The sequence below is a fragment of the Myxine glutinosa genome, chromosome 2 (genome assembly GCF_964187855.1).
Source record: "Myxine glutinosa chromosome 2, kmMyxGlut1.1, whole genome shotgun sequence".
Classification (NCBI taxonomy): Eukaryota; Metazoa; Chordata; class Myxini; order Myxiniformes; family Myxinidae; genus Myxine; species Myxine glutinosa.
This window is the reverse complement of record NC_136262.1, coordinates 161,499,814-161,513,198: the sequence shown is the minus strand read 5'-3', so window position 1 is coordinate 161,513,198 and position 13,385 is coordinate 161,499,814. Positions and strand designations below refer to the sequence as shown.

The following is a 13,385-nucleotide window of genomic DNA, read 5'->3' as shown; positions in this document are numbered from 1 at the left end:
CACACCCCATCCCCTCTTCCACACCCCCATCCCCTCCTCCACACCCCATCCCCTCCTCCACACCTCATCCCCTCCACACCCCATCCCCTCCTCCACACCCCATCCTCTCCCCCACCCATCCTCCCCCACACCCCATCCCCTCCCCCACACCCCATCCCCTCCCCACACCCCATCCCCTCCCCCACACCCCATCCCCTCCCCCACACCCAATCCCCTCCCCACACCCCACCCCCCCCCCACACTCCACCACTCCCCCACACCCATCCCTCCCCCACCCACCACTCCCCCCATCCCCTCCTCCCACACCCATCCACTCCCCCACACCCCATCCCCCCCCCACACACTCCATCCCCTCCCCCACACCCAATCCCCTCCTCCACACCCCATCCCCTCCCCCACACCCATCCGCTCCCCCACACCCCCACCCCCCCCCACACCTCCATCCCCCCCATCCCCTCACCCCCAATCCCCTCCTCCACACCCCATCCCCTCCCCCACACCCCATCCCCTCCCCCACACCCATCCCCTCCCCACACTCCATTCCCTCCTCCACACTCCATCCCCTTCCCAACACCCCATATCCTCCCCCACACCGCATCCCCTCCCCACACCGCACCCCTCCCCCACACCGCATCCCCCCCCAAACCCCTCCTCCCCCACACCACATCACCCCATCTCCTACCCCACACCCCATCCCCTCTTCCACCCCACTCCCCTCTTCTACACCCCACCCCCCTCTTCCACACACCCCATCCCCTCTTCCCAACCCCATCCCCTCTTCCACACCTCATCCCCTCTTCCACACCTCATCCCCTCTTCCCACCCATCACCTCTTCCACTCCCCCATACCCTTCCACCCCACCCCCATACCCTCCCCACACCCCCATTCCCTCCACCCCCCCACCCCCTCCTCCTCACCCCCATACCCTCCCCCACACCCATCCCTCCACCACCCCATACCCTCCCCACACCCCCCCTCCCCCCACCCCCTCCCACCCCACCCCCTCCCTCCACACCCATCCCCCCACATCCACCCCCCACACCCATCCCTCCCCACACCCCTCCCTTCCCCTCCATCTCCTACCCCACATCCCATCCCCATCTCCCACACCCCATCCCCTCTTCCACACCCCATCCCCTCTTCCACACCCCATCCCCTCTTCCACACCCCATCCCCTCTTCCACACTCCATCCCCTCTTCCACACCCCATCTCCTCTTCCACACCACATCCCCACTTCTACACCCATCCCCCTCTTCCACACCCCATCCTCCTCTTCCACACCCCATCCTCCTCTTCCACACCCCATCCCCTCTTCCACACCCCATCCCATCCTCCACACCCCCATCCCCTCTTCCACACCCCCATACCCTCCCCCACACCCCCATCCCCTCCTCCACACCCCCACTCCCTCCTCCACACCCCCATACCCTCCCCCACACCCCATCCCCATCCTGTCCCCCACACCCCATCCCTCCCCACACCCCACCCCTCCCCCACACCCCACCCCTCCCCCACACCCCATCCCCTCCCCCACACCCATCCCCTCCCCCACACCCCATCCCCTCCCCACAACCCACCCCTCCCCACACCCATCTCCTCCCCCACACCCACCCCTCCCCCACACCCCACCCCCTCCCCCACACTCCATCCCCTCCCCCACACTCCATCCCTTCCCCCACACTCCATCCCCTCCCCCACACTCCATATCCTCCCCCACACCCCTCCCCTCCATCTTCTACCCACACCCCATCCCCTCTTCCACACCCCATCCCCTCTTCCACCCCCCATACCCTCCCCCACCCCCTCCCCTCCCCCACCCCCTGCCCCTCCCCCACACCCACCCCCCACACTCCATCCCCTCCCCCACACCCCATCCCCTTCCCAGCACCCCATATCCTCCCCCACACCCCTCCCCTCCCCTCCATCTCCTACCCCACATCCCATCCCCTCTTCCACACCCCATCCCCTCTTCCACACCCCATCCCCTCTTCCACACCCCATCCCCTCTTCCACACCCCATCCCCTCTTCCACACCCATCCCCTCTTCCACACCCCATCCCCTCTTCCACACCCCATCCCCTCTTCCACACCCCATCCCCTCTTCCACACCCCATCTCCTCTTCCACACCACATCCCCACGTCTACACCCCATCCCCCTCTTCACACCCCATCCTCCTCTTCACACCCCATCCTCCTCTTCCACACCCCATCCCCTCTTCCACACCCCATCCCCTCTTCCACACCCCATCCCATCCTCCACACCCCCATCCCCTCTTCCACACCCCCATACCCTCCCCCACACCCCCATCCCCTCCTCCACACCCCCCACCCCCTCCTCCACACCCCCATACCCTCCCCCACACCCCATCCCCATCCTGTCCCCCACACCACATCCCCTCTTCCACACCCCATCCCCTCCTCCACACCCCATCCCCTCCCCCACACTCCATCCCCTCCCCCACACCCCACCCCCTCCTCCACACCCCATCCCCTCCCCCACACTCCATCCCCTCCCCCACACTTCATCCCCTTCCCAACACCCCATATCCTCCCCCACCCCTCCCCTCCATCTCCTATCCCACACCCCATCCCCTCTTCCACACCCCATCCCCTCTTCCACACCCCATCCCCTCTTCCCACACCCCATCTCCTCTTCCACACCCCATCCTCTCTTCCACACCCCATCCCCCTCTTCCACACCCCATCCCCTCCTCCACACCCCCATCCCCTCCTCCACACCCCCATCCCCTCCTCCACACCCCCATCCCCTCCTCCACACCCCCATCCCCACCTCCACACCCCTATCCCCTCCTCCACACCCCTATCCCCTCCTCCACACCCCCATCCCCTCCTCCACACCCCCATCCCCTCCTCCACACCCCCATCCCCTCCTCCACACCCCATACCCTCCCCCACACCCCCATTCTCTCCTTCACACCCCCCCCTCCCCCCCCCCCCCCCATCGCTGACCCCTAACCCCGAAGAGGATTTTTCAAATTTGATTTTACAAAAAAGAATGTCTGATAAATTCCCATACTTGACTGGATTTTTATACCTTTGCTCTTAAAATACAGAGGGCCACTGATTTTACTCTTCAACCAATTGCCAGGAAGATGCCCAAACTTTATTTCAAATTAGCAGGCTCATGGTCCCCAGGCCCATTTTAGATTTCATTGGTTTTTTTTTAAAAGAAGAAAAATATTTGGCATTCTAACAACGGGGAAGCACAGTCAGGATGTATTGATCTCACTTGCCAGAAGCCAATCACAATACACCTAGCTTTCGCAAGCCAAGCAGCAGATTGCAACTTGCCGCCAGGCCACGATAAGCATTGTTCACACTTTTAAATGTGAATCGATGTGAATAATGAAAATGTTTCACTTTCATAATGTACTGCACTACCATTTTCAACGTTTTGTGACCAATGGTTTGGGAGGATGTGCAAAAAAAAATAACCTTAGCTCTTATTATGTACAGTCACATGAAAAAGTAAGTACACCCCATGTAAAGTTTTGACTTTTTCAACATATTTCAACATACAGCTATTTGATCTTCATTTCAACAATATTGATAGATAAAGGTGATATAATATAACAAATATCATGAAACATTTACATTTTGTAGTCAATTGTATAATTTAAATAAACATAAATGCAAATTTCGCACGTGGAAAAAGTAAGTACACCCCTACATTTATCGCTACTTCAAATACCTAAAATTAGAATCAGGTGCACCAGCTCAGGTGCAAATGATTAGAACATCGTTAGATCTTGGAGGAACCTGACTTATTTAAACCTCAGACATTTAGTTTGGTTTGCTCTTTGTTGTTGAAGTGTGCGGCGTCACCATGCCTAGATCAAAAGAGGTCTCTGAGGCGTTCAGAAAGAAGGTTATAGATGCCTACGAGTCTGGGAAGGGATTCAAAAAGATCTCCAAACAATTTGAAATCAATCATTTGACTGTCCAGAAGATCATCTACAAGTGGACAAGATTCCAAACAACTGCCAACTTGTTCAGGCCAGGCCGCCCCAGCAGGTTCAGCCCGAGAGCAGACCGCAAGATGCTGAAAGAAGTCTCTAAGAACCCCAGAATGTCATCACGGGACCTACAGGTAGCTCTTGCCACTGTTGATGTCAAAGTGCACGAGTCTACCATTAGAAAGAGGCTGCACAAATTTGATCTACATTGGAGGTGTGGCAGGAGGAAATCTTTGCTGTCCAGAAAGAACATCAGGTCAAGACTAAAGTTTGCCAATGAACACCTCGGCAAAGACCAGCACTTCTGGAACAATGTGCTCTGGACAGATGAGTCAAAGGTAGAGCTATTTGGCCACAGTACCAGAAGACATGTTTGGCAAAAACCAAAGACAGCATTTGACCACAAGAACCTGATACCAACTGTAAAGCCTGGTGGTGGAAATATTATGGTTTGGGGCAGCTTTGCTGCATCAGGGCCTGGGCAGCTCACCATCATATAATCCACTATGAATTCTTCATTGTACCAGAGGGTGCTTGAGGATAATGTGAGGCCATCTGTCGGAAAGTTGAAGCTCAACCGAAGGTGGACCTTGCAACATGACAATGACCCTAAACATACCAGTAAATCCACCAAGGAATGGCTGAAAAGAAAGAAATGGAGGGTTCTGGAATGGCCAAGTCAAAGCCCGGATCTAAATCCCATAGAGATGTTGGGGGGGGGGGGGGGGATTCTAAACGAGCTGTGCATGCAAGAAACCCCTCAAACATCGCACAGCTGAAAGAATTCTGCATGGAGGAGTGGGCAAAAATTTCTCCCAGTCGATGTCAGAGACTGGTAGACAGTTATAAGAAAGGCCTACTTGACGTTGTTTCTGCCAAAGGGGGAAATACCACCTATTAGAGCCAAGGGTGTACTTACTTTTTCCACATGCGAAATTTGCATTTATGTTTATTTAAATTATACAATGGACTACAAAATGTAAATGTTTCATGATATTTGTTATATTATATCACCTTTATTTATCAATATTGTTGAAATGAAGATCAAATAGCTGTATGTTGAAATATGTTGAAAAAGTCAAAACTTTACATGGGGTGTACTTACTTTTTCACGTGACTGTAGATACCTGAACTGTTTATCTCACCTGGCATGGTTTGATTTGGAAATAAAAAGGATGCTAAGACCACCATCAACGCAGTTGTTTGCCTCAGAAACTTATTTGTCTTCTTCTTTATTCAGCACAAGGATGCGGGGTTGCATCATTGTCTGAAGGTGTGGCTGTGCCGCTAATGCAGTGCCCTCCATAGGTTGGGGCAGGAATTGGGATCTTTGTCGTCCACCAACGAGTGTCGGTAGATGGGTCGCCAGTTTAACGTCCATCAGAGGGACGGCGCGCAAATTGATGAATCACCCTGCCTGTGAAACACCGTGATGACAGATTATAGCCAGGTCTGGATTCAAACCCAGGCTAGACAGCCTCGAGGCGATTGTGCGTACCTCTATATCTCGGCCATCCTGCCAGCCCCCTAAAGGTAACTGAGCTGTGATAAACAAGTCTGTCATGGCTGTGGTTGCCATATTGCTATCCACTGTGCGAGGTACAAGTGATTTTCTTGCCATCTTTGTAAATTACTCGTGTCATGTTCATCCAAAGGTACACTCGAAAATGCCAAACCTAATCGACAAGTAGAATAAATTTCGTTTTGCTGGATTTATTATATGGCCAGAGTTAAAAATGATAGTGATGATTTTGAATATTTTTCCAATAACATTAAAAATGGTTATTGATGATTTTTGCGTTTTGTTGAAGGCAAAGTTGTGTAATTGCAGGCGAAGCGGCGCTTTTATGATACCGACATAGAAAAGTTGGACCGTGAGCAGAAGCAGCGCATTGAGCGGCAGGAGCAAGATCATGCCACTCAGCTGCGGAATGAGGAACGACGCATCCGCACAGAGCAGGAGAGACACGCCACCGCTTTCAATGAGCAACAAAAACAAAGCAGGAAGGAGGTAAAAACAATTTGCTTTCTCATTTCACACTTTGGGTAAATTTGGTCATTTCCCCACTGATTTTACTGATTAAATTTAATTAACCGTGGCACAATTTGTGTATGTCGGGCAACTACTTTGTTACTTGTGTTATAGTGCAGAGGTTTGTACCCCCACCTAATTTTCTGTATACATCGCCCCCACCACCCCGATCCTTTGCTCTCTCTTTATGCCCATCTCAAGCCTTTGTCCTGATTTTTCCCTCCTCGTCCAATTCTGTTCATTCCTTTTCTGTTTGTCTCGACATCCTTTTTCTACAGAAATGGAGGCTCAAGTAAGAATTGGATGACAGAGGGGCGAGGGGCTGAACATACCAGCAATGGAGCAGAGCAGAACAGGCAGACATGGGATTGGGAATTGGGCAAGGAACAAACAGGCAGCATAATAAGTAGGGACATACGGACAGGACAGGACCAGAGAACAGAGGGTTGATAAGTGGGTCAACAACGAGGAAAAGCTGACAAATGGGGTAAACATGGAAAAGGGGGCAAGTGGACTCTAGGGAAGACACGCTTAACCTCTTTATCTCAATCACCCGTCCCTCACCCACCCACGCCCCTCCCCCCACATCCACCACCTCCCCCCCTCCCCCCCTCCCCCCACCTCCATACAAATGCAACACAGCTTCCTTTTTAGAGTTTAATAATCATGACAAGTCAGGAGACGACGATGGTTCACAAGCGAGCGGTATTCAATGACGAAGGACGGACTGTAACCGAAACAGGCCCGGACTGGGGGGTCGGGGGCCCACGTGGCAGGTGTTGGCCCCCGACATGCGGTGTATATGCCTATTTACAAAGGGCCCCAATGCGCTGCGTTTGTAGGCCTTTAAGAGCCAGCTGTACGTAATTGTGTGGGGTGCTGGCCCGGAAATGTCAAAACGAAGGTTACTGACCTTGAAATGAGATAGAAAATAATGTATAATCAGTTATGAGGTTAGTTATCTGCACAATACCGAAAATTCGTTTCGATTCCGACAAATTTGACCTTTGTGACCTTCAAAGGTCGAAGATTCTGAAATTTGTTGGAAAACTTGTATTTCATGATGTATGTGATGATATAAGATCATGTACGACATTTCACCCTATCAGGAAGCGAACAATGTAATAAAACCATAAAAAATCGACTTTTCTAAATGTTGTGACCTTGTGACCTTGACCTTGGGGCGAAAATGAAAAATCGAGTTCCGTGGGGCTAGACACATGACATTGGCCTAACCAAATACCGAAACCCCTGTTAGATTCCACCAACTCCCTCGGAGAAGATGTAGCTTGAACTCGATCACCCCCTAAAAAGACATCTTTTTCGGGCGTGCGGTGCACCCACAATGGGCGCAATACGCCCACTCTAGGCAGGACACAACTAGATCATGATATCAACCTCCCACCCAGGTTTCATCAAGATCGGATGATATCATCGGGTAGTTATGCTGCGAACAGACAGACACACAGACACACACCCATGACGAATATCGTGGTCACTCTGTTTGATGACTCGTGAACCAATTATGGGCAGGTGATAGGAAGATTGCATTCTGGTTTTGAGAGCGCAGGAATATGTCTAATGCGCGTTAGATGTGAAACGCCAGGGAAATTGACCGACATAACCAAATACAAGAAGAGAACAAGGATTTATGATGATATTGGTGGTTCACATCAAAAGCGATGATTATTATGGAAACCCTGCTGAAATCTAATGCTGCAAACGATTTCCTGCATTGTCGGGCCGAAACAGATTTGATAACAGATATATAACTTTCCTTCTCGATGCCTATGAGTGAAGGCTCAGATTACAGGTGAGATCTGCACAACCTGTGCTGTTTCTGCCAAGTTTATAATGTGCGGCTTGTGTCGGATAAACCGTAGCCTGGTGTTTTGAGCCGTTTGTGAAAATGGCCCTGCTTCCGGCTTCTCAAAAATTGCCTTTTTGATTGTCTGTTACCCTCAGGGAACGCTTTACCCCTTTGCCGAGCTTCCGTCGACTCGTCCTTGCTTTTCGCGTCAAGTTTATATCGCCACACTTGGTTCATTCAGACTAAACGTGTTCCTTTGACCTCTTGTCTTTGATTTTTCTGCTGCTGGGGAAAGGGCACGTCCAAGTCGATCTGTGGTTAATGCATTTTGGGAAACATTATCAACACATTTCTGTTGACACCCATGTATTATTTACAGCTTGGCTTTGACATTGAAACTCCTCGCATGCCTCGCTCCTTTCCAACGAGCACCCGTCATGTAATCGCTTTTTTTTTCTCTTGTCTTTCCTGGTGTTCAGATGAAAATTCTCTTTTCCTGATTATTCTTCCTGACATTTTGAAATGACCATCCAACCAGTGTAGGTGATTCAAATTCGTTTTATAGCAGTACCCTCTCCAATGAGCACCTTTTATAAAATGTTGTGTTTTTTCTGGTTTGCTAGCCAAGACGTGCTCTCAACTGCCATCCGACACATATATTGCACAATCATATCATAGATGTGCAGTTACCACAGTGAACAATGCATTATATTCTCTAACATGGTGTAGGTTGGGTCTATAGCAGCAAATTGGAATCCAATATCAAATTTGGATAACCATTCGACGGCTTCAGGAGGAGGGGAAAGGCTATTCAAATCAAATTCAAATCACCCAATCAATCCCAATCAATCACAGATTTGAATGCCATTCAAATCACCGATGAAAGATCTCGTTTGCTGGGCAGTCTCTCGTGATGTGTTCATTGTACGCTCTGACTGGGTGTACCAGAGTTGCACATCAAGCTGTCTTTAATCCTCCATTTCTGGAAAAATTGACATCTTCCATGGAGTTTTACGGATTCTGTTTAAGAAACGGCTCGATTCCTGGTAGTGGTGTGATTGGGTTGGTGATGTTAAATTTCAGTTGCATGTCGGTGTTTGGTCATGTATATTTTCCAGTGTTATTCTGCTCCCTTGGTTGGAAGGGACCGGGCATGGCTCCAGAATGGCTTCCTGGATTTGAGCGTGATCATTGGTAGGGATGTGATGTCACAGTTTATTTTGAGGCCAGGGTTTTCCATTTCCTTTCGATCCATTCCCTGTGTGGATGCGGCGGTGTTATGTTAGGCGAGACCGTGTGCGTGCGCATGCGTGTGTGCAAACGTTGGCTGAATGTGCACAGCCTTGTGGGGCTGCGGATTGCTAAATAGTGGATACAGCTCGGCCTGGTGGATGGAAGGCGTGGGTAGAGCAGACAAAAGTCAATAGAGTAGTCAAATAATACAGCTTGTAATTTCAAAATCGACGATGCAAATCGATTGAATGGAAAATTATCGTGACACAATTGCAGATTATTGTGGGATGTGAGATCTCAACCTGTGCCTTTCGTTGCCGTGCAGATTCCTCATGCAACCCGACTCTCGAGTCTCGTCACAAAAAAATACATCAAATTTGACAAAATGCACATATTTCGGTCACGAGTTATCAAACAGAGTGACCACTATATTCGTCATGGGTGTGTGTGTGTGTGTGTGTGTGTGTGTGTGTGTGTGTGTGTGTGTGTGTGTGTGTGTGTGTGTGTGTGTGTGTGTGTGTGTGTGTGTGTGTGTGTGTGTGTGTCTGTCTCTGTCTGTCCGCAGCATAACTACCTGATGATATCATCCGATCTTGATGAAATTTGGGTGGGAGGTTGATATCATGATCTAGTTGTGTCCTGCCTAGAGTGGGCGTATTGCGCCCATTGTGGGTGGAGCGACGCCCGAAAAAGATGTCTTTTTAGGGGGTAATCGAGTTCAAGCTCCATCTTCTCCGAGGGAGTTGGTGGAATCTGACGGGGGTTTCGGTATTTGGTTAGGCCAATGTCACGTGTCTAGCCCCACGGAGCTCGATTTTTCATTTTCACCACAAGGTCACACAATTTAGAAAAGTCGATTTTTGATGGTTTTATTACATTGTTCGCTTCCTGATAGGGTGAAATGTCGTACATGATCTTATATTATCACATACATCATGAAATACAAGTTTTCCAACAAATTTCAGAATCTTCGACCTTTGACCTTTGAAGGTCACAAAGGTCAAAGTTTCAAAGATGTCGGAATCGAACCGAATTTTCGGTATTGTTTAGCTAACTAACCTCATAATTGATTATACATTATTTTCTATCTCATTTCAACGTCAGTAACCTTCGTTTTGACATTTCCGGGCCTGGCCTGTCCGGGCCTGTTTCGGTTATAGTCCGTCCTTTGTCATTGAATACCGCTCGCTTGTGAACCATCGTCGTCTCCTGACTTGTTGTATTTTTTTTTTCTTTTGCTTGATATTTTGTTTTTTGTTGTCGTCGATTTTAAAGGAAAAGTGAACGCAAATAAATTTTCAAATGTTCTTCTTCTTGAACATTACTTATACACATATTTATATTTATTTCCTGAACGTCACGTACATCTCGTTTCCATGACCATAGACAAATCCGAGCTGATTGGAGTTCTCCATCAACCTGCATTGAAAGTCTCCCCGAGTTAAGTGAAAAGAATCCCGTTTCCACACAATGCGAATTTCCAACGGACGTGGTGGTTCTTTCCCAGCAACCTTGAGGCTAAGGTCACATTCGCTTGTTTACTGCACTGAAAGGATAGAGGCCTTTGAAGGTCTATTGCTTTGCTTTGCTTCCGACAATCCAAACAATTCTTTGGAGCCTATATGCTATGGAAAAAAGGGACAAAGTTATTAAAGAAAACGGAGGAAACGAAAGCAGCCCTGCCCCACGCTGCATGTGGATCAAATGTTATGGAAACTAGTCATGTGATTGGTCAATGTCGTGCTGTACCTGCACCAATCTTGCTTTGTGAATGTCTCTGGGGCGGATCGAATTGTCAGCTAATTTCGGTCCACTTGCGTTTATTTGATTAGGATAGAAGCCGGATTTAATATTTTGACACTAATTCACATAATTGGGTCCAAATTGTCTTTGGCAAATCCAAATGTGTTTTTGCAAAACAACAAACAAATTGACCGAACATTCTGTCCCAACATAAGCATATTTCTTTATTTCACATGTATTTACAAGTACAACTAGAACGGCACTCGGTCGAGAGCATACCTCCGCCAGGTTGAACAGTTCACATTTTGTATCCCACTGATAGTTCACATCTGGATCTGTACCTGAATCAACATCTTATTGGATTGTTCTTGTCACCTAACCAACTCATTCACCTAGTTTTGTCATAAGTCGGCCATAACTTGCTGTATATCTATATATGAATAATGAAATATCATGCTATATATCAATTTTGGTCCTATCACTCAATGGTGAAGAATCACTTAAAAAATGTAAAAATTCTCAGAGCCGGATTCGGATCTTCACCAAAATCGAATCGATTCGTCCTTGTCATACACGCAACCATTCCACCAAGTTTCGTCCGAATCCATCCACAACCTTTTGAGATATTGTGCTATGTGTAGTTTTTGCTCTATTTTTCAATGGTGAAGAATCAATTTTTAAAAATTCTCAGATTCAGGTCCAGATTTGGATCTTCACCAAATTCTAATTGTTTAGTCCTTTTCACATACCCAACCTCTCCACCACATTTTGTTTGAATCTGTCCACAACTTTTTGAGATATCCTGCCCACAAACACATAGACACGCAAACAGACAGACACGCAGACAGACACGCATACAGACAGACAGGCACGCAGACAGACGCGCAGGCAGACAGACGCGCAGGCAGACAGACGCGCAGGCAGACAGACGCGCAGGCACACGACAGACGCGCAGGCACACGACAGACGCGCAGGCACACGACAGACGCGCAGGCACACGACAGACGCGCAGGCACACGACAGGCGCGCAGGCACACGACAGGCGCGCAGGCACACGACAGGCGCGCAGGCACACGGCAGGCGCGCAGGCACACGGCAGGCACACGGCAGGCGCGCAGGCACACGACAGGCGCGCAGACACACGACAGACACAGGCATGCAGACACAGGCATGCAGACAAAGACAGACACAGGCATGCAGACAGACAGACACAGGCATGCAGACAGACAGACACAGGCATGCAGACAGACAGACACAGGCATGCAGACAAAGACAGACACAGGCATGCAGACAAAGACAGACACAGGCATGCAGACAAAGACAGACACAGGCATGCAGACAAAGACAGACACAGGCATGCAGACAAAGACAGACACAGGCATGCAGACAAAGACAGACACAGGCATGCAGACAAAGACAGACACAGGCATGCAGACAAAGACAGACACAGGCATGCAGACAAAGACAGACACAGGCATGCAGACAAAGACAGACACAGGCATGCAGACAAAGACAGACACAGGCATGCAGACAAAGACAGACACAGGCATGCAGACAAAGACAGACACAGGCATGCAGACAAAGACAGACACAGGCATGCAGACAAAGACAGACACAGGCATGCAGACAAAGACAGACACAGGCATGCAGACAAAGACAGACACAGGCATGCAGACAAAGACAGACACAGGCATGCAGACAAAGACAGACACAGGCATGCAGACAAAGACAGACACAGGCATGCAGACAAAGACAGACACAGGCATGCAGACAAAGACAGACACAGGCATGCAGACAAAGACAGACACAGGCATGCAGACAAAGACAGACACAGGCATGCAGACAAAGACAGACACAGGCATGCAGACAAAGACAGACACAGGCATGCAGACAAAGACAGACACAGGCATGCAGACAAAGACAGACACAGGCATGCAGACAAAGACAGACACAGGCATGCAGACAAAGACAGACACAGGCATGCAGACAAAGACAGACACAGGCATGCAGACAAAGACAGACACAGGCATGCAGACAAAGACAGACACAGGCATGCAGACAAATAGACACAGGCATGCAGACAAACAGACACAGGCATGCAGACAAACACACAGGCATGCAGACAAACACACAGGCATGCAGACAAACAGACAGACACAGGCATGCAGACAAACAGACAGACACAGCCATGCAGACAGACACAGACACAGCCATGCAGACAGACACAGACACAGCCATGCTGACAGACACAGACACAGCCATGCAGACAGCCATGCAGACAGACAGACAGACACGCAGACAGACAGACACGCAGACAGACACGCAGACAGACAGACAGACAGACAGACACGCAGACAGACAGACAGACACGCAGACAGACAGACACGCAGACAGACAGACACGCAGACAGACAGACACGCAGACAGACAGACAGACACACAGACAGACAGACACGCAGACAGACACGCAGACAGACAGACAGACACGCAGACAGACAGACAGACAGACAGACAGACACACAGACAGACACGCAGACAGACAGACAGACACGCAGACAGACAGACAGACATACATGCAGACAGACATAC

At 49.7% G+C, this 13,385-nt stretch overlaps 1 protein-coding gene across 1 annotated transcript in view; it reads left to right on the top strand.

Moving 5' to 3' along the window:
* LOC137421118 (serine/threonine-protein kinase 10-like) overlaps positions 1–13,385 on the top strand; it is a 212,917-nt gene that overhangs the window by 130,208 nt on the left and 69,324 nt on the right. Inside the window, exon 14 of the mRNA XM_068106852.2 lies at positions 5,811–5,990. Within this exon, the coding sequence (XP_067962953.2) occupies positions 5,811–5,990 (180 nt within the window). The remainder of the gene's footprint in view (positions 1–5,810; positions 5,991–13,385) is intronic.